The 27401-nt window shown below is 42.7% G+C and overlaps 1 protein-coding gene across 3 annotated transcripts in view; it reads right to left on the reverse strand.

The window, feature by feature from the left end:
* The window catches only part of akap6 (A kinase (PRKA) anchor protein 6), a 281507-nt gene that overhangs the window by 69069 nt on the left and 185037 nt on the right, over positions 1-27401 (reverse strand). For all 3 annotated transcript variants that reach the window (XM_031321329.2, XM_031321328.2, XM_035994985.1), the window contains one exon: positions 10928-11074. In XM_031321329.2, the coding sequence (XP_031177189.1) occupies positions 10928-11074 (147 nt within the window). The remainder of the gene's footprint in view (positions 1-10927; positions 11075-27401) is intronic.

Raw genomic sequence — 27401 nt, forward strand, 5'->3', positions numbered from 1 at the left:
TCTATCTACCTACCTATCTATTTATCTACATACCTATCTATCTATCTATCTATCTATCTATCTATCTATCTATCTACCTACCTACCTATCTATTTATCTACATACCTATCTATCTATCTATCTATCTACCTACCTACCTATCTACCTACCTACCTATCTACCTACATACCTACCTATCTACCTACATACCTACCTATCTACCTACCTATCTACCTACCTATCTATCTATTTATCTACATACCTACCTACCTACCTATCTATTTAAATACATACCTACCTATCTACCTACCTATCTATCTATTTAAATACATACCTACCTATCTACCTACCTATCTACCTATCTATCTATTTATCTACATACCTACCTACCTACCTACCTACCTACCTACCTATTTATCTACATACCTACCTACCTATCAACCATCCATCCATCCACCTACATATCTATCTATCTATCTACCTATCTACCTACCTACCTAATCAATCAATCAATCAATCTATCTCAATTCAAAGTGGCTCTATTGGCATTAAAGTTTTAATAACAATGTTGTTAAAGCAACATTTTGTCCAAATATTTGGACAGAACACAATAAACAGTAATATGAACATGAACACAACATTAAGATTGATTTATGTTTTTTAATTAGTTTATATTAATCTACCTATCTCTCTCTACACACACACACACACACACACACACACACACACACACACACACAGTTTGACCTTGAACAACTGCGAAAAAATGACAAGCTGCCGCCAAAATCCACAACAGAAAAGATTAAAGTTAATTTACAACCTCTTTATTTTCTTCATCGTTCGGCGTGTGTGTGTGTGCGCGCGTGTGTCATAAATTCTTCATAGGGCCAGGACAGTTCAGAGGCGAGGCGCAGGACATCAATTTCTGTTAATTCCCAATTTGTGTCAGAGCAGCAGATGCCGACGCCGGCACTGATAGGCCCGTTAATATGCTACTCAGATGCCATGTTGGAAGGGGGGGGGGGGGGGGCTAGAGAGAGAGACACACAGGCGAGACCCTTGGATATTTGAACATTTTGACGAGTGACTATGCAACTAGACATGCCACAAGAGGTAACTTTACTTACTTACTTTTAGGACAAACCCTACTAAACGAATGGTCATGTACTGTATAGAGCAATGCAGGAATGGAATGTGCTACCTGAAGAAATAACACAAGAAAGCAGTAAAATCAGATTTAAAAGTTCAGTTAAGAAATATCTAGTGATTAGAGAAGGTGAGTAGACACAGAAACTACATTGGTTGAAGTTTAACAACATATGAACGTGTGTTTAATTGTGAGATGTGTTCTGAGATGTCGACGATAGCATGCTGGCTCTAAAGGGCCGTCCGCGACCATAACTATAACTATAACCATAACCATAACTATAACCATGTGAGCATCCACACTGCTGAGCGAGGTCAAGCATGCGCTGCACGCTCCAGCTGATAATACATCACAGCAGACGTTGCAACGTATGATTACAGGAATGTCTGTAGTAATATCCTACATATTTGTGAATTCGACTACATTTTATAAACCCAAAAAGTCTGAGCGGCGGTCCCAGGGACGCCGACACCGCTGCCTTCTCCAGGAAACAGCGGGCGCACAGCGCTCCAGAGAGCCGGGGATGAGAGCGGGCGGGCGGTGTCAGATCTGTGCCTGACACCGGAACAAAAACACCGACAGTATGATAGTCACGTCTAAAATACAAGATTCACTCTCTGTGGTTTCTGTGACGTGAGAAATACTTTCAAAGTACTGATGTTTAAAAATACAAAAATACTCTAACTAGAACTAATGGATCGTAGCCCCGCCGAGGGCAAAAGTCACGCCACAAATCTCTCTGCAGTGTCTCTCTCCGCCGTGCCATGCTGTAAACTCTGATGGATTCTGATTGGCTGTCAGTGTCTCTCTTTTTTCCATCTTCTCTAACCTCCTAGATTCCCCCAGTCCACCTCCTCCCTCCTCCCTCCTACCAACCCACTTTGTCAACTACTTTGTAAAAAAGATAGATGACATACGCTCTTCATTCTCAACCACACCTCCTGAAATCACCTTACCATCCATCACTTCCAGTACTCTTTCCTCTTTCACCCCTTTATCTCCAAACCAAATTCTTACTTTGATTACCTCTGCCCGCCCAACCACCTGCCCCCTGGATCCTATCCCTTCTCACCTTCTCCAGTCCATTGCTCCGGACCTCTTTCCTTTCCTCACCCATCTCATCAACATCTCCTTGTCAACTGGCTGTTTCCCCGATGCTCTCAAAGAGGCAAGAGTGACCCCACTGCTCAAAAAACCAACACTCGACTCCTCTGATGTAAATAACTATAGACCCGTCTCCCTTCTTCCATTTCTATCTAAAACTCTTGAGCGTGCCATTTATAATCAACTCTCTACCTATCTCCACCAGAACAACCTTCTTGATCCCCACCAGTCTGGCTTCAAGGCTGGCCACTCAACAGAAACTGCCCTCCTTGCTGTCACTGAGCAGCTTCACATCGCTAGAACAACCTCTCTCTCTTCCATTATCATCCTTCTGGATCTTTCTGCTGCCTTTGACACAGTGAACCACCAGATCCTCATTTCGACACTCCGAAATCTGGGTGTCTCAGGCTCTGCGCTCTCATTACTCACATCTTACCTGGCAGACCGAACCTACCGGGTAACCTGGAGAGGGTCTAGCTCAGAACCTTGCCCACTTAAAACTGGGGTTCCTCAGGGATCAGTCCTGGGTCCCCTCCTCTTCTCTCTGTACACCAACTCTCTCGGGTCTGTCATTCAGTCGCACGGCTTTTCTTATCACAGCTACGCAGATGACACCCAACTAATTCTCTCCTTTCCTGAGTCTGAAACTCAGGTAGCAGCACGTATCTCGGCCTGTCTGACTGACATCTCTTCTTGGATGTCCACACACCATCTGAAACTCAACCTCGACAAGACTGAGCTCCTTTTCCTTCCAGGGAAGGGCTCTCCTACCCAAGACCTGACTATAACAATTGACAACTCTATAGTAGTCCCCACCAAGACTGCTAGAAACCTGGGTGTAACACTTGACGACCAACTCTCCTTCACTGCTAACATTGCTGCAACTACCCGATCGTGTAGATACATGCTGCATAACATCAGAAGGATACGTCCCCTTCTAACGCAGAAGGCGGCTCAGGTTCTGGTTCAGGCTCTAGTCATCTCACGTCTAGACTACTGCAACTCCCTCCTGATTGGCCTGCCTGCATGTGCCATCCGACCCCTGCAGCTCATTCAGAATGCAGCGGCTCGACTTGTCTTCAACCTCCCCAAGTTCTCTCACACTACACCTCTCCTCCGCTCTCTTCACTGGCTACCAATTGCGGCCCGCATCCGCTTCAAGACACTAGTACTTACGTACAGGGCCACGAACGGATCAGCACCCGCTTACATCCAGGACATGGTCAAACCATATACCCCAACCCGCCCACTTCGTTCTGCATCAGCCAAACTGCTGGCTGCTCCCTCACAGCGAGGGAGAACTAATCACTCAACGAAATCCCGACTGTTCACTGTCCTCGCTCCCAAATGGTGGAACGAGCTCCCCATCGATATCAGGATGGCCGAAAGCCTACACATCTTCCGCCGAAGGCTAAAAACGCATCTCTTCCGACTACACCTCGGATAAAAAAAAAAAAAAAAAAAAAAAAAAAAAAATCTTGAACTTGCACTTTCTAACCTGCACTTTCATTTGTCTCTTTGTAGCTTTGCCTATTTAAAGCTACTGTATTTGCACTTACTACTTGTGGTCTGGAGTTTGAACCTTCATATTTGAAAGCACTTAATTGTAAGTCGCTTTGGATAAAAGCGTCAGCTAAATGACATGTAATGTAATGTAATGTAATGTCTCTCCACCATGCCATGTTGTAAACTCCGATGGGTTCTGATTGGCTGTCAGTGTCTCTCTCCGCTGTGTCATGCTGTAAACTCCGATGGATTCTGATTGGCTGTCAGTGTCTCTCTCCACCGTGCCATGTTGTAAACTCCGATGGATTCTGATTGGCTGTCAGTGTCTCTCTCCGCTGTGTCATGCTGTAAACTCCGATGGATTCTGATTGGCTGTCAGGGTCTCTCTCCACCGTGCCATGTTGTAAACTCTGATGGGTTCTGATTGGCTGTCAGTGTCTCTATTGTCTCTCTGAAAGTGATCCCAACGATATCGTTCTCCACTGTCGTCGCCGTCATAGTCGTGGTGTGGACTCCACCATCCACTTGATTTAGAACAATTTTTAAAACTATAAATTTATAGCTATCGTCATAGTTATCGTTGGTGTGGACGGTCCTTCACTGTCTTATAAAGTGTTAAACATGAATGTAAGAAATGCCCTATGACTGCACTGATGGAGCTGTCCTTGTCTTATGTGTGTATTTTGTTATTATCATATGAGTTGTGTTATGAAAATAATAGTGTATGTTTGATTTCTGTCTAATAATTTAATATTCTGTATTGTTTATGATGTATTGTAATGTGCGTAATAATTATTGCATTGTCCCATTATAAAGAGATCCTAAATAAACAACCCTTAAAAATTCAGATTACAAAGAGAAGGAGGGTTGAAAGAGATGAATCGAATTACAAGAAAAAGAAGGGAGGGTGAATGAAGGGAGAGGAGGGAGGGCAAAGAGGAAGAAGATAAGGGAGGATACATTAAAGTGAGGGAGGGAGGGAGAAATGTGGAGGAAGGCGAGAGAGAGAGTGACAGATGATGATGGAGAGGTCTGGGGAGGTGAAGAAAGAGTGGGAGGAGAGGAAGAAAGTGTGGCTGCAACAAACGATCATTTTCATCACCGTTATTTTGGTGATTGATTATTTTCTCGATATGTGTCAGACAATGGTGAAAAATGCCTAAAAGTGATCCATGTCTATGGTTTCTTTTCTTTGACCAACGGGCCCAGACAAAAAAAAAAAGAAAAAAAAAAAAGATTTTCAGTTATTTTAGTCATAAAAACACAAAGAAAAGAATCAAATCTCAACATTTGAGACGCTTATATTTGGCATTTTCTGCTTGAAAAATGACTTAAAAAGATTAGTCGATTTTATAAAATAGTTGCCGATTCCTTTTCTGTAAATTAACTAATGGATTAAAGAAAGACAGGAAGATCAGATGAGGGCGCTGATGGTGGAAAGGGAAGGAGGTAAACTGGTTGCTACTAAATCAGAGTTTAGGGAAACAGACTTTGTCCTGCTCGGAGTTAGATTAATAGAAGTTAGTCTCATCTTAAATACTTTTCTCTCGAGAACATGAACCGTATTATTATTATTATTATTGGATCTTGGGGAAAGTCCGTTCCATGATAAACACGGAGGTTGCCATGCTTTTTTATATCAAAAGCGTAAAATAACTTGTCAAATAGCATCAAAAATGTAAACAAACGTAAAAAAAAAGTCAAATATTACAAGCATCAAAAGTTTTTAAAAAAATATTTAGAAAAAAACATCAACAGCATCAAGTGCCGTGGCCGGTTAGCTCAGTTGGTAGAGCGGGCGCACATATGCAGAGGTTTATTCCTCGACGCAGAAGGTCCAGGGTTCAAGTCTGACCTGTAACGGTTTTCCTGCATGTCTTCCCCCCCCCCTCTCTCTCTGCTGTCATATCTCTCAGAAATACCCCAAAAAAATAAAAATAAATAGCATCAAGTGCCAAATCAATTCTTGATTGGCCAACGGCAAATCAAATGTTTATGATACGATGATGCCTGAACAGGAAAGTGCGTTGTTATATTCACTTGCCCGACGAGGCATTTTACTTGCCCCAGGCCATCGGGCAACCCTTACTGTTGAACCCTGTATTCTATGGTTTATCCTTACATACACTACTGTAACTCTGTATGGGGTGCTCTCATCCCAGTACACTTGGCCCTGTTTCTTGTCTTCAGAGAAGGGCATTACGAATCATCAATCTTCTTTTGTCTGACTCCTTGTTTGAAAAATCATCATGCATTTCACTGTTAAATCCACCACTTTAATCACTGTAAATAGTATACATTTATAGATTTATATAATGGAAAGCTTGACAAGTGTAGCAACAGTAACTAAGGTGTTTAGCAAACTTTTGCCTCAGACCAAAAGTCCACTAAAGTATATGAACAGGGGTGTACACATACTTTTGACAGAGTATACGGAGGGTAAAGGAAAACAGGGAGAGAATAAAAGTGTCTCCTGCTATCACTACCCAGAATTCCTCTGTTGCCTGATGACATGCACAAACTTTGAAACGTGTGGGTTTGTGTGTGTGTGTGTGTGTGTGTGTGTGTGTGTAATGGCAATGTGAGTCCAAATGTCTCTTTGTCAGTAATAGAAGTTTAATCACAGTCTGGCTACTGTGGCGGAGAGAGAGAGAGAGAGAGAGAGAGAGAGAGAGAGAGAGGGAGAGAGAGACTCATCTGTTGCTGTTGTTTAATTTCTAAAATGGAATCTGTTTCAGAGGTTGATACATATGTTAATGCACGCACACACACACACACACACACACACACACTTCCAATCACTTTGAATTTGTGTGTGAGACGACAATATATGTGTGTGTGTTTGTGTGTGTGTCTGTGCGCGTCATTAGACACTACAAGGAGACGACACACACACACACACACACAAGAACACACACAGACAGAAACACACACACACACACACACACACACACACACACACACACACACACACACACACACACACACACACACACACACAGATGGCTCTCTGTTTGTGTGAATGATCTAAGTGCGTCGACGCGCCCGCCCGCTCGCTCGGTTCGTTTCTTCGGAGGAACAAAGTCACATCGTCACATTTGAGCTTCCTGACGAGCCGCCGCCAGCTGTCACCGCCGCAGACCTGGAATTAATCACCACGGCCGGGTGATGATGAACAACTGCTGCCGACGTGCCCATCAGCAAGGCACGCACACGTCTTTGGAACAATTTGGAGTCGCAGGTTATCTCAGGTGTCCCGTTTCTGGTGGTAAGAGTGGATTGGTGACAAGGACAACGAGGTGACCTCAGTGTTGGGATGGAAATAAATAGAAGAAGCTTGAGGAAAGGAAGGACAGAAATCAACTTCAACTCCCAAGGTGCATTTCATTGAGAAACATCCAATCACAGAGCTTAAAATGACGCTGAATGGGCTGCTAATGGTGAGCTAAAGCTGAAGGTAACACTTTGTAGAAACACTCACTGTTCTGGATCAGTTCTAGATGAATTCTAGGTTGCGTCTGAAATCACATCCTCTGCACCACATACTCAAAATGTACACTATCGTTCAACATACTTTTGTGTAAATAAACAGTAGTGTGTGGATCTTTTCGGACGCACTAAGATGTAATTTTCAACGTCACTTCCTGAGAGCCTCCTTGCCTGTTGAAGACACGTAACCATGGTAACCCCTGCCGAACTCCGCTCTAGCGGCATCGCCAGGTAACGCTTAAATTACTGAAAGAGGTGAGTAACTAGACCAACAGTCGTTTAAATATGTAGAAGTGTAAATTAGAGCATTACTGACTTTACAGAGCTCCTCGGTTTCTGTCCGTTTGTTATGAACGTTGTCGTTACTACTGCATTGCATTGTGGGATGTTTATGCCGACGTAGTGTCCAGTATTACATACTGTAATATTTTACCGGAAATACTATGCAATTCACATTCTATTGGTTTCATACTAAGGTTTTGGACGTACAAAAATCTCACAGTGTTTTAGCGTAATAAATAGCATGTTAGTATGGAATTTCGGACACAGCCCTAATGTTTTGTCATACAAATTCAGAATTTATTATAGTTTTGATTTGCACCCCTGGCAACCCCAGGCACCTCCACTTAAAAGCCAATGAATATAACCAGAGTAATAGTATAAACCCCCCCCCCCCCCCCCCCAGAGACTGCATTGTTCATTATAACATGATGATGACTTGGCTGTTCTTAGCAGACTGTAAATAAAGATGGACAACGCATCTCCACTTCCTCCCACTGTGCAAAAGTGATGCCAAAATCTCCCAGATAACCGCCGCCATCTTGTAGTTTTGGAGCCAGAGTCTGAGCAGTAGTGATCGGGGCGGTGGAGCTGCGGTGTCAACGTCCCGCCCATACACACGCCCGACCAATCACGAGTCAATCCCAGCTGTCAATCATGATGCTTCACCCAGTTTTTATAGCATCAAATAACTAATAAAAACCAAACAGATCAGAAAAATGGACACACAACAAATTACACTACATGTCATTTAGCTGACGCTTTTATCCAAAGCGACTTACAAATTGCTACATAATGTCAGAGGTCACACGCCTCTGGAGCAACTAGGGGTTAAGTGCCTTGCTCAGGGACACGTTGGTTGATGTATCGCAGTGGGAAGTGAACCCAGATCTCCCACACCAAAGGCATGGGTCATATCCACTGCGCCACCACCACCCACACAAATGAAGGCATCAACCAATAAAACACCACGCAGGAACGTAGTCCGAACCCAGAGCCATCCAAGACGACTAACTTTACCCCTTTCAACCTTGACAAAGGCAGCGCATTCAAAATACACATTTCTTCCGTTCTTACCTTTCTCAATAAAAGTCCTAGACTGCCGGTATAAATTCACAGGCGAGCATTTTGCATTTTTGTGTCATTTGTTCGCAAACCCTCCAGTTTGTAAAGGCCTTTAAATTCACCACTTCGTCCCGATAACACAACTAATAAGTTGTCTTCAACATAGATCTAACTTATTTAATAAAAGATAAAGGTTATTGTTTATTATAAATATAAGTTTAGCAATAATAAAGTATGGTGTCCGATTTGACCACGGAGCAGCGCCGTGCAGCCTGAATGGAGTTAGAGCGGCTCTACTAACACGACAGTGACATCACCGTCGTCTTCAGTCGTGGCTCGGCCGTGCAGAGCGGCTTCAGACGGACAGATTTGAAAACAAACAGCTGGGAGAGTTGTTTCTCTCTCATGCGACGCCGAGCACACGGTCCATCTCAACCTGAGCTGACGCTTCTGTGCGTTTCCATTTCCTGATGAGTTTCTTCTGGGAAGACGACTTGATGAAAACTTTGTCGACGAGGACACGAGGCTTACCTGCACAATCTCAGACTTGATCATCACCTGGAGTCTGAAAGCAGCGTTGTTAGTGCTGATGCGTCTCCAAATTAATAACACATTTCCCTTCTGCACCGGTGCGTCCTTGCTTTCCCAGGGAAAAGACATTTGAAGTGATTTATCCATCTGCCTTTTACTTCCATCATCGAGCATCCCGACATCGGGCTGTATGACTGGCGGATCTCTTCTTCACTCTGACAATAATCTCTATCGACGACGTTACATTTCCAGGATTGCTCCGGTGCAGACTGACCCTCATTTCGGCCGGATGTCCGTCACCTTCCGCTTCCTTTGTGTTGTAATTCTTAACTCCGGTGGCATTATGAGGACTATGGTTAACTGCTCGTCAGATCTCTGCAGGGTAAATCCAGACAGCTAGCTAGACTATCCCGTTAGGGGTGTGAATCTTCACTGGTCTCATGATTCGATTACGATTATCCTCCCATCGATTCAATACGATTTGATATCTCAATGCATCATGATGCGCCACCTCCTCAAATTCAATCTATATTGCTACATACTGTATGGTTTTCATCAACAAATTCAAGCAGTCAGGTATGTATGAACTCCCATTTTATTGCTTCTGCTCTTAAAAAGACACTTCCTGAACACAGCAGACAACAGACAAAAGGCAAAAACAAACAAGCAGCAAACGGATAATCAACAAGAAACAACAGTGCAAAGACACATTTCAACACCCCTAGTACATATGTTCCACCAAACAAGTTCCTTCCCGAGGCTATTTTGCAGATGCGTCTTTGCTCCGTCCGACGCTTAGCGCTGCCCAAGACGATTGTGATTGGTTTAAAGAATTGCCACAAAACCAGAGCACGTTTTTCTCCCATCTAGGAATGCTGTGTGGACTAGCCAGACCCTCTTCCGCAGCGCTGTGGAGGAAGGTCTGGCTATGCGAGACTACTCAGACAACAACCACCAGGGACCGGGCTGGTCGGGAAGACGGAGCAAAGCGCCATTCAACGCTAAGGACAAAGGTTGGCCTTTCATTCTTACTTTCACCCTGGCGGGCTAGCGTTTAGCTTCTGTAGTTTCACATGCATGACTCAACCAAACTCTGAAAGCCCTCGACACGTAACAATAACATCAAGTTTATCCTTGGTTGTGGTTATGCCGTTGGCCGTTACACTTGCAACCACTGGGTCACATTCCTTTTGTTTTTAAAGAAATGAGACCCAGATATGTAGCGGGCGGGACATTTTACAATTATTAAAGCTAAAGATTTCTTTAAACTACAATTTGTAATGTTCTGCAAGATCAAGAAAGGACTTTGAATTGCAGCTTTAAGCCAAAACAAGAAAACATATTTCATAAAGTGCTTGGGGAAAAATCAAAATCTGAACATCTAAATTTTCCATGACAACTAGCAAACTGTATTTGCTGATGACGATACGATTGAAAGCTCCAGAACAGCACTACATGGTGAGATTATTTAGTCAACCCTGTACAGAGTATCCATCCCTTTATTTAATCAGGTAATCTCATCTTTCCATCTTTCAGTTTACATTCCAGCACACAGTTAAAGGCCATGGTGTCAGCAGGGTTTTTTAATTGAGACGTCACTAATTATCATCTTCATGTTCAAGATTAGATCATCACTGATTAGCCTAAAATTAGACACGCACTGGCACACACACACACACACACACACACACACACACACACAGTCCTTTCTCAACAGAACTATCAGTGTGATCCTGCAGATACTACCTCTGTGTTTAGCTTCTTTAAAGCTCGACTCTGTGTATTTGTGTGTCTGTGTTTGTGTGTGTGTGTGTGTGTGTGTGTTACCTCCAGCTGTCTCCACGTGTGCGTCAGGTTGTGTATTTTGCGGTGGAAGTCGTCGGGAAGTTCGGTTCCGCTCCTCTTCAGAGACTCGGCTCGGCCCAGCAGGCTGGTCTTCCTGCTCTCCATCATCATCAGCTCGGCGTGGCTGCTCTGGAGATGGACGACAGGACAGACAGCCGTCACACACACGGACAGACCTAACCCGACTTGGGGGGGGGGGGCGGGGGCAGCCTGTTCTCATGAACCATTCGTACTTATAGCTACAAAAAGTAAAGCACAGTAGTTGGTGTGTAATCAACGTATTTATTACTGTCAGCAGCACGTTGACTGCTGCTGTATAAGAGCGTGAAGAAGTTAAGGAAAGGGTTTGAGGGTTTTAAAATAACTTCCCCCCAGTCTCTCTGATGCTGATTACACCAAATTCCTATCCTACATTATTAAATAGTAACAATAATCCATTTTTCCTTTTTTTCTCCAAGTGGCAGGAGTGAAAATGAGTCATCAACATTTCTTGTGTTCTGTCTGTTTCAGAATGATAAAGACAGTAGGAGATACAAAACAGGATGATGTCTTTACAGAATTATCCCTTTTTCCCCCCGCGAATATCAGGTTTTTCCCAAATGATGTAGAGCGTTTTTTTAGGCATTCTGATTTAGTTTTTTTGTTTTTGTGGCATTTAGGCCTTGAGTGACAAGACAGCTTAGACATGAAAGGGGAGAGAGAGGGGGAATGACATGCAGCAAGGGGCCACATGTTGGAACCGAACCCGCAACCTCTGCATGTAGGACTGAGCCTCGTTATATGGGCGCTCGCTCTACCCCTAGGCCACCCAGGTTTTCTATTTTTTTTTTTTTTTTCTATTATAAAATGGCATGAAAAATGCATTTAGCTGCCGTAAATGGAGCATGCCACCGAACTCCCCTCCCCCCTAGATTTTGGCTGAGCATCGAATGTTTACAACGTCTGGTTCCACCCCTGCTACAAAACGTATGTGACCAAATGCATTTTTTTGGTAGGAGACATGGTTGACATTTTCTTTAGATATGTTTTGATACGTCTCCTCTGGAATCCACTGGCGTCCTCCACGTAGGAGGAAGCTTCTCGAGCCTACAGGTGGGGAGTATTTGATATATCAGTTGTTTTTTTATCGTTGTTGTTTGCAGCTCATCTCGTGATGAAATGTTTGAGGCATTCGTCGGAGTTTTCAGCACGTTTCACTCGCTGCTTTGACTGCTTTAAAGAGGGAAAACTGTGGCAGCTTCACAGACGTGCGGGAATCAAACGCAGCGGCAGACTGCAGAGTCCTTTCTGGAAACATTTTAAAGAAATTTTGTTCCACCAAGCGTTGCTGAATATTGTCTTGCCTTCTGGTTTATGCCTTTGTTTGAGCGCTGTCGTCGGGGAAGCAAAGAAGCGGCACAACACTTTTTATTCATGAAATACTGTATGTAGGCCTCCTTTTTAATTGACACTAACCCTTTGAGGTCTAAGGGCATTTTTATATTTCTTTGTAAATTCCCATTTGAAGGATATTTGCATATAACCTGATTCCCATGTGTTACACCTCAAAATGTGCAGAACAAACTCAGCTTTCTGTAAAGTGGGGACCAAATTTGTTCCAAAGCAATGTGTAAAGAGATAATGTGGTCCTAAAGCTGAAAAGTTTTTGAAATTTCTCAAATCTCTTGTGAAAAACAAACCTACACTCAATTGTTGTGGTGCTTGAAATGAGTTTACAAAAGTCTTGGGTTCACAAAAGTAGCGAAATATAGGAATAAAATAGTAAATAAATGTCTAAAATGAAATTTTGTAATATCACTTTTTGAATAGGACTGTTGTTAAACATCGCTTGGACTCCTCAGAGGATTTTAAGTGAGCTTACTGTACATAATGATCCGATGCATAAGAGAAAACTAAGTTTGTTTTATTCAATAAAAGGACTGCACTTTTGTCCGCTCACTAAAGCTTAGATCTGGCCCAAAAAATCAAGCCCTACCCGAGCCCGTGCACGTTATGTCCGAGCCCGGCCTGGCACATTAACTGTAATTATAAGCCCAAGCCCGATTTAAACCCAACAATTTTTTTATACGTGGGCCTTAACTACAATTTTGAGTTGTTTGAACTACAGAAATCTGTTTAGAATGATCTCAACGAATAATGCAACAAGGACGAAGCATGTAAACTGCGTTGTTTGTTTATTCAGAATGGAAGGAATCGCAAATGGATCCGAATGAAGAAATATTTCTCTGTGAGGGCTTGCCTCGCCCTCAGGGGTATGCTTGGAGAAGTAACAAAAGAGGACACTGAAGGCTGACTATCATCTTTTCTGCCATGGCGAGCCTGCTTCACGTGTCTGTTCATCGTCCCAGTTTTTTTGCTGTCATGGCGAGCAGCGTGCCGCACTTAATGCACTCGACAAAGCCAACACGTATGTCGTCACTGCCCACGACTTGTTTAAAATGGTTCCATACCTCCGACTTTCCTCCAAACTTGCTCAAAGTTAATTCTCCTGTTTTTCTTTTTTTTAATTTTCATCTTCAAGCTCCATGTTGCGCTTAAGCTCAGCAGGCCGGTGTGATGCTACACCATACAGCCCAGCAGGCCTGGTGTGATGCTCCACCATACAGCCCAGCAGGCCAGGTGTGATGCTCCACCATACAGCCCAGCAGGCCCGGTGTGATGCTCCACCATACAGCCCAGCAGGCCAGGTGTGATGCTCCACCATACAGCCCAGCAGGCCTGGTGTGATGCTCCACCATACAGCCCAACAGGCCTGGTGTGATGCTCCACCATACAGCCCAGCAGGCCCGGTGTGATGCTCCACCATACAGCCCAGCAGGGCCAGTGTGATGCTCCACCATACAGCCCAGCAGGCCTGGTGTGATGCTCCACCATACAGCCCAACAGGCCTGGTGTGATGCTCCACCATACAGCCCAGCAGGCCCGGTGTGATGCTCCACCATACAGCCCAGCAGGGCCAGTGTGATGCTCCACCATACAGCCCAGCAGGCCCAGTGTGATGCTCCACCATACAGCCCAGCAGGCCTGGTGTGATGCGTGCGAGTGGAGGAGACACTGTGCATGACATCGTTGCATTTTGTAACTTTGTAGCCTAACTTGCGCAACTTTGTACACATTTTGTTACTTAGGCCTAAAATAATATTTGTGATTATGGCATAGCTTTCTCCCCACCCAATTAGGCTGATAAAGTAATGATTAAAAAAAAACACAAATGCTTGATCAAGGGCCCAGCCTGGCCCGAGGATAGTGTCCGGAAATATCGCCCGGGTCAAGTTCGGGCTCCGGCAGAGAATCTAAACTCTACCGCTCACACGCCGACCACTGTAAGGGAAATAATGACAAATTCCTCCCTGACCTTCTCTCTCTTTTGTATTCCTCATCTTTCCATTGACAGTGCCGCCGCTCTCTAATGCTGCACTCATCATTTACTGGTTCTTTCTTTCTCTTTTCATTCATTCAATCTGTCCTGAATTTCTTTCAACCCGGTCTGTCTTCCATCTTTCAGTCTGAACTCATTTTGTCATGACCTTTGTTTCCGCTCCCTCTCTTCCCTCTCCCTCTTTTCACGCCTTCCGTCGTTTCATTTTTTTGCTTCATGTCCTCCTTCCAACTGAACAACTTTTTAAACTCCTCTTCCTGCTTTTTAACATATTCCAATTCAACATTTTACATCTTCTGTCATCCTCTATCCACAGTCCTCCTTTCTCTCTGTATCGCTCTCTCCTTTCCTTTTTTTTTTTTTAATTGATTGTAGCTCTCTTTTTGTCCTTGTCTGTTCACTTCCAGCGCTCCCTCCATTTTTCAACACTTTGTCTTAACTGTAACACTTCCTCTTCTATTTATTCAAAGCGTCCATTTTCTTTATCTCCTTCACTCTCCTCTCTCTCGTCCCTCTATTCAGTTGTAAGCGTAACTCTCCTTCGATGCTTCCATCTTTTGTGTGTGCTTAATTTCTCTCCCTGTCCTCCTCCACCACTCTTTTTTTCTTTCTCCTCTTTTCACACCTTCCATCCCTTTATTTTTTCTCTATTTCTATGTCCTTACCATCCCACCTCTCTCTTCTTTTGGCTTCAACCAGTCCCTCCTTTTCGCTAAACAACTTTTTCTCATGTCCCTCATCTTTATAATATTCAAATTCATCGTTTTACATCTTCTTCCACTTCGTCTACATCCTCCTCCACTGTCCTTCTCTCTCTCTCTCTCTCTCTCTCTGTCACTCAATCCCTCTCCTTTCCTTTTTTATCTTTTGCGTCCCTTTATCTTTTGTAGCTCTCTTTTTGTCCTTGTCTGTTCACTTCCAGCTGTAACGCTTCCTCTTCTATCTACTTAAAGCGTCCATCTTTTTCTCCATCACTCTCATCTATCTCCTCTCTCTCTTCCCTCTTTTGAGTTGTTAGCGTAACTCTCCTTCGATGCTTCCATCTTTTTTTGTTGTTGCTTAATTTCCCTCCTCCTCCTCCACTCTTTTCTCTTTCTCCTCTTTTCATTTTCTGCATCGATAGCTACTTGATTCTACTTTTCCCTTGTCGTTTATCATTACCGCCCGGCCCCATTTGAATATTTAAATGTCTCTTCTCTGACTGTGTGTGTGTGTGTGTGTGTGTGTGTGTGTGTGTGTGTGCGTGTGTTTTTTGCTGTGCTGTCATCAGAGTGGCGGCGACCATTTTTCAACGTCGCCGATTCTGATGGAGATGCTATCGCTCGGCGCGTCGCGGCCATCCATCCCCTTCACTTAGCTAATAGCCACGCCGCGAGAACTGGGGATCGACAGCGAGAAAAAAGAGACGAGTGGAAGGTAAATATGTCGGTGTCGCACTCGTCTAACAGTCAGGAAATTATACGATTTATTCGCTGATGGCAAATATTGATTTAAAAGGGGGGAGGGGGGGCGGCGGGGTTATTCTGCTGCTGTTGTTGTTGTTTGAAGGATGCCACTGATCCAAAGTCAAAGAAAAAGAGAGGGAGAGAGAGAGAGAGGGGGGGGGGGAGAAGAGGAAGATAGACGTGGCGATTAAAATGCATGAGATCCGAACTTTGAGATAAGTGCTGAGAGAGGGATCTTTGAGAAATGGGACGGTGGAGGGGGGAGGGGATGGGAGTGATGGTGTGAGGAAAGGGAGGATGGAGGATGGAGGGAGGAGGGATGGGGGGAAGGATGCACGGATGGCTAGTTGTGATGTATTCATGCCTCTAGTCAATCTCCATGCAAGGGTGGACTGAGATACACAGGCCTGAGGACGGAGGGAAGAGAAGGGAGGGAAGACAAAGAGAGAGAGAAATACAGTACATAAATAGAGAGGGGAAGAGAGACGCTGAAGACGTGACGGTCAGCAGCGGTGCAAGAAGTACTCAGATCCTTTACTGCAGTAAAAGTACGAATACCACACCGTAAAAATACTCTGTTACAAGTTAAAGTCCTGCATTGAAAATGTTACTTCAGTAAAAGTGTGTAAGTATCGTCAGGAGAATATAGTTAAAGTATTAAAAGTAAAGAAGAATCCTCCCATTGTAGAAAGTGTAAAGGATCCAACCAGTTTATGGTCTGATCATCTCAGCTGGACTTGCAGCCGTTATATTGTTGGCTAGTTTACTTTAGAATCAAACATCAGATTTTATAAACTACATGTGTTCTGTGTGCAGTAATCTTAATGTGTAAAGTAACTAGTAACTAAAGCTGTAACAGATGAATGTAGTGGCGTAACTAAAGTAACTAGTAACTAAAGCTGTAACAGATGAATGTAGTGGAGTAAAAAGTACAATATTTCTCTCTGAAATGTAGCGGAGTAGAAGTAGAAAGTGGCATGAAAAGACAAGTACAAGTAAAGTACAAGTACCTCAACATTTGTGCTTAAGTACAGTACTGGAGTAAATGTACTTAGTTACATGCCAGCACTAACACTCTGACATACAATGTGAACTGGACTTCCAAAAAAGAAAAAAAAAACATGCTAGCACCCCCCTCTCACCTGTGAGAAAGCTTCAGCCAATCACATTTGCTGCGACACCTGAGTTGTTTTCTGCTCCGCTTTACCTCGTGACTTTAAACGACAGGGCTTCCCAATTCTCTGCGATATAACTTTAACAAGCTACCGACACTTTAATAAGGAGAACAATGCATGGAAATGCATCTCTTAGGAAATTAGTTGTAGGTGAGTACGTCTGCAGGCTTCAGGCTTATGAGAGACAGGAGAGTACCTGGCTCTCTGTGAAAGCACCGTAAAGGTGAGGACACAGTGAACGTTGGGAGGATGCCAGGCGAAGTGAGTAATGTCTGGAATCACTGAGCGTTAGCGAGAGACAGAGAGGCGATGCAAATAAGGGGAAGGGTTAAGGCACATGGGTCAAACTCAAGGCCCGCGGGCCAAATCCGGCCCCTCGCAAATCGTGATCCGGCCCGTATCAACGTATCAATTAAGGTTCACAATAACTTTTGGCCCGCTTACTTTTAGTAGATCATTTTCTCCATGTTTTGGGCGTTTTTTTTTTAAAACATTTTTGTCGCTTTTTCCGGCGTGTTTGTAACTTTTTTCTATGATGGCTGAGGAACTTTTTTGCGGACTTTTTGAGGGCTTTATGTCGACTGTAACTGTAACTGAGAAGACTATATGAGACATACAATAATACAGTTCAAGATATTGACTCCTTTGATTAAACAAAAGCATGTAAATAAAAAAAAAAAATGTCTGGCCCTTGGTTGAGATCTCCACTTTTGAACAAAATAGAAAATTTTAAACGTCAAACACTTCATTTCCTGCATTCTGGTGATTTTTTTCTGCAACAATTTGTGCCTTTTCTGCATCAATTTATGGTGCACATGTCTTTATTTATGTAAAGGAAACTATAATATGTTTTTGGGGTGGGTTGCACTGGCCAGTTTTCATTATTGGGGTGGGGTGGTAAATTACGCCTGTGAGTTTAGGCCACATCAAGTGAGCATTATGCGGCGACAAAAGTTATGTTTACGCACCAAAACGACAAGTTAAGTTCAGGAAAAAGAGCGTGGTTTGCATTAAAACAATCCCAAGGAACACGCATTTCCCCGGGAAGCAAACTCTGCCCACCAATCCACCCCGACTTCCTCCCTAGGCGTCCAGCCACATTCTTATACAGCAGCAGTCACTGGGGTGCATACAGCGGAAAAAAAACGTTGAATACTTGCTTGAATAGTGCTTAACTTTTCATAGCTTTTTGAACGTATGGTTCATGAGAACAGGCTGCCTGACTGTGTCTATACGAGCTAACATTATTTTCATAAAGCTACATTTGCACTAAAAACCCAAGATCAGGTTTTTTTTGTTTTTTTTTAGATGGATCTACTCTGGAGCTTACTTTTTAAAGGAATGAAAAATTTAAACGGATGTGTTTTGGGATTTCAACTTGGACATTAAATGTGAATGTGAGAGAGAGATACACACACATAGACGGAGATCCGGTCTCTCCAATCACAGTTTCACTGTTTCTAAACCTTTCTTTAACTATGAGATAATCCTTTCTACCTCTCCTGTTCTTCTCTTTCCTCTTCCTCTCATGAGAAATGTAAAGACCAGCCTGCCCGCTGGCCTTTGGCCTCGTCTCTCCTGGTTTCTCGGATCATCTACCAACTCTCTCTGCTGTTGAAGCCATTTAAAAGTTTGTGTTGATCGGAGCATCCACTCAGTGTCTGGACTACAAACACAAAACATCAATTGTGACTAATTTAAAGCAGCCATATTATGCTCATTTTCAGGTTCATAATTGTATTTTAAGGTTGTACCAGAATAGGTTTACATGGTTTAATTTTCAAAAAACACCATATTTGTGTTGTACTGCAGTGCTCTCTCTCACTGCTGCAGATCCTCTTTTCAGCTGGTCTCTGTTTTAGCTACAGAGTGAGACCTCTTTTCTTCTTCTTCTGTACTATCTTTGATTGCACTGCACATGTGCAGTAGCTCAGATGTAGATCATGTCAGCTAGCTAGCTCCATAGACAGTAAAAGAAAGGCTGTTTCTACAACTTCAGTCAGTTACAAGGCAGGATTAGCTGGGAGACTTCTAAATGAGGGCACACATGGAAGTAGTTCTTTTGTAGATTATGGTGAACTTGTGTGTGTTGTAGCAGTGCTTTGCTATTGAGAACGAGGTAGCATGCTAGCATTAGCATGCTAGCGTTAGCATTAGCATGCTAACGCTTCTTTTTCAAAGTTTGTATGTGTGTGGAAGCACCAGAGACACAACATAACACCCCGAATCCCAGAAAAAGTGATTTTTTCATAATATGGGCACTTTAAACTAATTAGTTGTTGCTTCAGAGCCATATGTCGGATTTTACAAAGCTGTTTGCATTTCAGTCCTCAGTAACGTGGATGTAAAGTAAATAAAGCCCCATAAACATGTACATCGACTAGGAAAAACTAGGACTTTGATTATGTAAAAATTCATTATTTTTTGTTCAATATTGAAATCCGGATTATTTAACACGAGTACGCATTGACTTTTGGAAAGATGTTGCATTTCTTGAAGTTACAAAACAGTGAAACAGCTCAACAAATCAACAGTGAAAACACCTCGAACTGTGACTTTTCCCTTCATGCTTTTCTAAACTTTTTTTGTCTTAAAATACATTTAAAAAATATATATATTTATATTTAAAAGTTATCCGAGTGAGTTTCGCTGTCACACGAGTTTACTTACAAAACGTAAGGTGCCAAAAAGGCTAATTGTTTTGACATGTTATAGTATATAGTATATTATGTATAAAAATGCAGATTTTGAGAACTTTTTAAAATGAGTGAAAGCCGAAGACCCGAACCTTAAATATGTTGTTTAAATAACTTGGCTTTAGGGAAATTGTGAATGGCATTTTTCACTTAATTTTCATGTTTCATAGGCTGAATGATTCATCTATTTATTGAGAAGATAATTGGGAAATCAATCAATAATGCAGATAATAGTTATTTGAAGGTCTAACTTCGGAATACAGAAAATCGACATTGCTATACTGAAAGCAAAGCAGCAATAATTGGTGGAATGGTGCATCTATATTCCACGAAAAGAGCAAAAACATGGTAACAGCGTTCATGATGCTTATGTCGTCTTAAAATATGTATTACTGCAGGCTGGAAAACATTGTTAGAACAAGGGAAGTAACGGATCACAAAACTCACGGTTGGGATCACAGTTTTGAGTCACAGATTGGATCAATTTCCGGATCAGCACAAAAAAGGGGGAATTTAAATGATTTATTAAAAATGTGATAATATTAACTTTCAACAATAATAACTTCTTTCACCAGTAAATTGCGGTTACACGACAAAAACAGACGAGAAAAGGGTATTTTACAACAACTTTGAATGCACCCCGAGGTTGACAGCAGCAGTGACCAAGTGCTAGTTTGTGTCTTTTAGCTCTTAGCTTTAGTCCCGCTGCTGGAATCCTCTACAGCAGTGTTTCTCAAATGGGGGTACGTGTACCCCGGGGGGTACTCTGGAGTACTGCAGGGGGTACGTGAACCTTGTGCAAAATTGTAAAATATGTCTGTTTATGTATTTGGCTATGGTTTTCTAATGTGCGATGTGTAATGTGGGAGTTAAAGGCAAAACACCATTATAGCGCCACCTAGTGGTCCACATGTGTAATTTTTGGTAGGTGTGGTCCATCACCTATTGTCTATCTACCCTGTAAATGTAAAGTTGTTCACGTTAGTGTAAGTAGTAAATGTAGACGTGGGTCCCATAGGCCACGCCCACTTTGACCCCTCAGTACCCCACTCTAGGGTTGGCCTCAGGAGTGGCCCTAGATGGTACCCATCAAATTTTGTAAAAATCAGATTAGCGGTTCATGAGATATAAACTTTTTGTACTTGTAGCGCCCCCTAGTGGCCAATTTTTGTAAAATGGGTGGGTGACCTTCAGAGTGTCATGCTAAACAAGAATCTAAAGTTTGGCGTTGATGGCATTTATTTTGGCCGAGATATGGCAAAGTTGGTGTTTTCATAGTTAGCTACACAAATTTGTTTGTGCGTAATATGCGCAATTTTTATCCTATCAAAATTATTTTTATTAACTTTTAGTTTTTTACCCAGCTGAAGATGCTACCTGCCAAATTTTGTGCCGATCGGTCGCACAGTCTAGGAGGAGTTCGAAAAAGTAGGTTTCTGATAAATCGCGATTTTTCACGCATAAAAGTTTAGGCGGAAATGGGCGCGTATCACGTGATTCAGTTGGATCCAGGGAATGGGTGGATGTATGGTTTTTGAATGTACGATGTACGGTGTGGGAGTTATAGAGCCAAACGCGTTTTTTTCTGCTATAGCGCCACCTAGTGGTGGAAGTGGGTAAATTTTTGCGCCTGTGGTCTTTGCGGTGTTTGGGACCATTCCTGAAAATGCCAACCCCCCACCATGTATGGTTTAGGCTGTAGTCGGAGTTTTAGGCGGGGAAGAATAATGGAAAAAAATAATGTATGATTAATCAGTAGAAAAACAATAGGGTTCTACAGCCCTGCTGTACGAACGGCATAGCTTTGCTATTGCCCGTTCTTACAGACTCGGGCTTGGACCCCTAATTATACTATAATAATGAATGAATTAAGTGACGCTTCTGAACATTTGAAATGTAGCATTTTAATGTTTTTCAGTTACAAGGTTGTTGTTAAGTAAATCTATTACTGCCAACACTGTATTGTTCCTCTTTATATAGATGTAAAAATGTTTTTGCGTTGGTCACGGAGTACTTGGCTTAAAAACACAATTCAAAGGGGGTACATTATTGAAAAAAATTTGATAACCCCTGCTCTACAGTGAAATACAGTCACACTTAACACCGTTTAGCTGTCAGCATTTTAACCGTGTTTAATCCAGCTACTAGCTAATGGTAGGCTAACGTTACCCAATGCCAAGTGTAACGTTAGTGTTTCCTGGCGTGACATGCAGCGATGCTTCTGTTGCCTGTAACATCAGAGAGCAGCGCAGACATTTAAGTGGCACTGAAATGTGCGTTAGATACCGCTCCTTAAGGCACCGGTGCCATATAAGCACCGAATTTTAACATGTGGCGTTGACGTGAAGTGAAAATTTCGTTGTATCTTTTCACGGCAACCCTTCATAGAAATTTATCAGCTTACTTTAAGTAACAGCAACAGTAAAAAGGTATTTCACACCATTATTATGGTTAATTATCATTATTATTATTATTATGGTTCAACTTTGCAATAGATCCGCGGTTCACATGCACTCTGAACCGTGAGTGTTGATACGTACGGACCATGGATCAACTATGGTCCGCTACACCACTAGTTAGAATAGTTTTTAATTCACAAAAAAAGAAGAAAACTAGACTCATTAAAGAAATTCCTATCGAAAGAGATATATTTATATGTAATAAATATATATATCACTATGAATTTAGCTTATGAAAACAAAAATAAAATGTCAGCTCTTTGCAAAAACACAGAGAAACGAGGGATAAACGCTTGACGAAACAGACGAGAGGGAAGGGGGGTGGGGGGGTGGGGGGGAGGAGAGAGCGAAGGGATGGGGGGGAGAAAATCAACAAGCAATCATAAGTTTAATTTGGTCTCCATATTAATGAGCACGGAGCTGAAATGTCAGCAAAAATGCAGTCATACATGAAAAACATTTAATGCATTTTGAACATTAGTCCCCCCCATCTCTCTCTTCTCCCAGATTCATCTTATCCGCCAAATGAGAGAAGTTTGTCGGAGGCTGCGTAACGGAACGATTTTGTCGGCGCGGCAGCTAAAGTTCGGGGGGGGGGGGGGGGGGGGGGCATCTTCATCTTCGTCCTCCACATCTCTTCTCTGTCTCGGGATCTCAATGTTTCTATCTCTCTTCTTTAACCTTGTTTCTACGCTTCTCTTCTCTCGATTTCCTCCTGGTCCTCAGACAACTAGGGTTGGGTACCGTGTGGATTTTTACGATTCCGAACCGGTACTTTTAAAACGATATTTTATATATATAAAAACCTAAGTCACCTAACACATAACTACAATAATTTAACAGTTACACTATTAACAAGTAACAACAAAATAAATGTTGTTGAGTTGGTATGCCAACCAGCGTCAAACTTTAGCAGTTCTTTTGCAGAAAAATGACCATATTTGCTTCTCTGGCGAGATTGACACCTCTCCTGACTTATGGCAGGTCCTGCACAGGAGAAAACTCTCAGGTGGTGTCCAAGAGGCCTGGACACACAGGGAGGAGTTTGAAAGGGCAGACAATCTGGGGAGGCTGTCCCGCCTCCCCCACCACCAGGCTACAGGGTCTTGTCCTGAATGATAGACTAGCAGAGCAAGTGCAATATGTTTACTAGCGATCACGTGCAGTGAATGGTTAATATGCCTTTACGTCCGTTTCGGTGAGCCCAGAGGGAAAATACGGCATTTTAAAAGTAGCCTACATTTACGGTATCTATAGAGAAATAGACTACAGAGAAAGTGCGATATTTTTACATCCGTTTCCAAGCGTGTACAAAAAGATGTCTATCAGCAGTGATTGTAGAGTGCACGTCGGATAATCGCACCGCGAGCGGGCACGTGCGCCACTCGGCAGAAAAGGGAGCAAGAAAAAAAGAGTCTGCCGCTGTCCGGAACATTAAAGTGCGTTGATATAAAAGCCTTTTTTCTTATGCAACAGTTACTTTGGATGTATATATTTGTGTTTTTTTTGTATTTGTTGTTTATTTTATATTAATGTTTGTTTTGAGTATGCACCCTTCACTAAGGCACATTCCACGTAAGTGTACTTATTAATTAAGTGTACTTATTGTGGCAATAAAAGCTTTTCTGATTCTGATGTCCATGATGAGCAGAGTTCTTAAAGATAATAACAAACAACATCAATCTTTTGTATTATATTTATGAAGTGAAGTGTTAAATAACACTGTCTGTATACTGACTTCCCCAACGTGAAGTTGTGAATGCTTTTTCCAAGCTCGCCAGGAATTTCATTCTGCAGGTTAATTTGCAATGCAACATTCTTTCATTTTGCAGCTTTACGCCGTTTAACTCCTCCCTCACATCCACCTGTTTCTTTCAAACAACGTGTGTGCATGCAGGAGATACACAAAGACGGGGGGAAACACTGTATGCTTGCTTACATGTGTGAGTGTGTGTGTGTGTGTGTGTGTGTGAGAGAGAGAGTGTGTGTGTGTGTCTCAGTGTCTCCGGTTGAGATGGATGTTCCACTGGCTCTGAAAGAGCAGGAAGTGGCTCTCTGACACCCCATTTATACTGCCAGACACTTCAACCAGTGTGTGTGTGTGTGTGTGTGTGTGTCTGTGTGTGTGTGTGTGTCTGTGTGTGTGTGTGTGTGTGTGTGTGTGTGTGTGTGTCTGTGTGTGTGTGTGTGTGTGTGTGTGTGTGTGTCTGTGTGTGTGTGTGTGTGTGTGTGTGTGTGTGTGTGTGTCTGTGTGTGTGTGTCTGTGTGTGTGTGTGTGTGTGTGTGTGTCTGTGTGTGTGTCTGTGTGTGTGTGTGTGTGTGTGTGTGTGTCTGTGTGTGTGTGTGTGTGTGTGTGTGTGTGTGTGTGTGTGTGTGTCTGTGTGTGTGTGTGTGTGTGTGTGTGTGTGTGTGTGTGTGTCTGTGTGTGTGTGTGTGTGTGTGTGTGTGTGTGTGTGTCTGTGTGTGTGTGTGTGTGTGTGTGTGTGTGTCTGTGTGTGTGTGTGTCTGTGTGTGTGTGTGTGTGTCTGTGTGTGTGTGTGTGTGTCTGTGTGTGTGTGTGTGTGTGTGTGTGTCTGTGTGTGTGTCTGTGTGTGTGTGTGTGTGTCTGTGTGTGTGTGTGTGTGTGTGTCTGTGTGTGTGTCTGTGTGTGTGTGTGTGTGTGTGTGTGTGTGTGTGTCTGTGTGTGTGTGTGTGTGTGTGTGTGTGTGAGTACAGCCACATAAACATCTCTCCAAACTGCCTCCAGTTTACAATAATTGCAAAAATGAGTACAGTATGCTTTTCAAAGACATAACAGTCAGATACATGTTCATATTTCCATTTCTACGTGAAGCTTTTACAAATTATAGTTATTACATTTCACTTTACTTTTACTAAACCAACTTCCAATCTCCTTGTTTTTGAATTATTTATACATATTTGACAGCTGTGCTCTGTTTATGTATTTATTTTACAGAACAGAATAATGGATAATGAACTCATTTAAATGAAATGCTACATATTTATTTGGTTTTTATTTGTAAATCCTTTTTATATATTTGGGATAATTTGGAATATTTCTACCTTCTTAATGTTGAAACTAAACTACTGTAAACCGTTAACTCTTTAAACTCAAACTAAACTCCTCTTCTGTGCTGCTCAGAGTTTCTGGATGTTTCTCTTTCACTTCATTCAAAAACCTTCTGTTTGGACAAAAAAAAGAAGAAAAAGAGACTTTCTCTCTTTCCAAACGAGGCGACACAACAAAAGACCCCGGCAACATGTTTTAATTGTCGCCATAGAAACCAGATGAATGAGCCATTTGACTGACCGTTAAAGACGGCTCGCCATTCAGCCTCGCAGCGAGTCACGTGTGTGAATGTGTGTGTGTGTGTGTTTGTGTGTGTGTGTGTGTATGTTTGTGTGTGTGTGTTTCTGTGTGTGTGTGTGTGTGTTTTTCTGTGTGTGTGTGTTTCTGTGTGTGTTTTTCTGTGTGTGTGTGTGTGCGTGTGTGTGTGTGTGTGTGTGTGTGTTTTTCTGTGTGTGTGTGTTTCTGTGTGTGTTTTTCTGTGTGTGTGTGTGTGTGTGTTTCTGTGTGTGTGTGTGTGTGTGTGTGTGTGTTTTTCTGTGTGTGTGTGTGTGTGTGTGTGTGTGTGTCTGTGTGTGTGTGTGTGTGTGTGTGTGTGTTTCTGTGTGTTTTTCTGTGTGTGTGTGTGTGTGTGTGTGTGTGTGTTTCTGTGTGTGTGTGTGTGTGTGTGTGTGTTTTTTGTGTGTGTTTTTCTGTGTGTGTGTGTGTGTGTGTGTGTGTATGTGTGTGTGTGTGTGTGTGTGTTTCTGTGTGTGTGTGTGTGTGTGTGTGTGTGTGTGTTTTTTTTGTGTGTGTACTTCTGTGTGTGTGTGTGTGTGTGTGTGTGTGTGTGTGTGTGTGTGTGTGTGTGTGTGTCTGAGGGAGGTCATTAGTAAAGCAAAGCAAAGAGGGTGTAATGTCTACCAGTCTGTTGAGAGAGAGCAGAGGAGAGAGAAGAGAAAACAGAAAGCAACCTTTACTGAGGTGTTAAATGAATGCATAAACTAATAACTGTCCATTAAAAAGTAAAAAAACAAAAAAAAAACATAAACAATCCCCTGGGCTACTTATGGATTTCCTGATTCACCTGAAACTGTTGTAACATGTGTTTATGCCTGAATGCTGAGCGACAGAGACGTTATGTATTTTTCTAGTTGTCCTGATACATGTTGGGATAGGCTGCTCTGCCTAAGAGATTTAAAAGTTCGGTATGTATTTCTTTGCTCTTTTCTTTCCTTGTTCAGTGCTATTTTTGTCTTTATATTGTTTTGACAATTGCTGATTGATTTACTGCTGAATATGGTCTGTCATGTGACTACCTGTCCACAACAATCATGTGACTCTTTACCTACTGACCGTGTGACTACTGGCCAATAGGCTATAAGATACCGTTCAAACGCAAACATTTTATGCTTGCCTTGATGAAGGCCTCAACGGCCGAAACGCGTTGCCTTGTCTTAATGATTTAGCCAAGAAATATAATAAAGGCTTTTTAAACTTTACCCTCCTGAGTGTCTCAGTGTCCTTAAACCCATGTAATAATATGCGCGACATTCATACGATTAAAACTGGCCTGAATTTGGTTGAAACATGTTTGCAGAAAAAATCAAATCTAAAGTTTGCTTTCAAACTCCAAACCCTGGAGCGTCTTTGGTAGCCCGGCTGGTTTGAGGCGGTGTGAAAGCTCATCCCAACTCTGGCACGGACCAAACAAACAAACTCTGGTCCGCTTGAAAACAGGGGGGGTTCGGTTCGCTTCTACGTGAACTACTGTAGAGGTCACTTCACTTCAGAATGCGATCCGACCCAAAAACAGAGCATTTACTAGCCTGCAGTTTCAACCTTGCACACAACTGACGGACTTCTAGAGCTGAAGATCTTTGCCCAAACCCGATGGGTTCGGTCGGGTTCGATCTTAATTTCTATCATGTTACACGGGCCGGGCTCGGGCTTGTGCTCCAGGTTGCGCGGTAAATGAGCGGTCAGGTGATGCGTTTCGATTAGCGTGAGAATGGATGCTGAGGAGGTGAAACGGAGGCTGGAGCCTCTGGAGGACTTATTTTATTTCTTTGTTCCAACTTCCAAGTGGCCGATAGCCTCTGTTAGTCATGAATACATGATGTTAACAAAATGTATTAATGACTCATTCTTGACGAAAGACAAAAGAGCTGTGTGCATGCGGCGCAGTCTGTGTTTTCTTTCTCTCCATTTTCCGCCGAGTGGCGTGCGTGTTCCCGCTCGCGGTGTGAAGCGCGT

Source organism: Sander lucioperca, chromosome 18 (assembly GCF_008315115.2).
Source record: "Sander lucioperca isolate FBNREF2018 chromosome 18, SLUC_FBN_1.2, whole genome shotgun sequence".
Taxonomy (NCBI): domain Eukaryota; kingdom Metazoa; phylum Chordata; class Actinopteri; order Perciformes; family Percidae; genus Sander; species Sander lucioperca.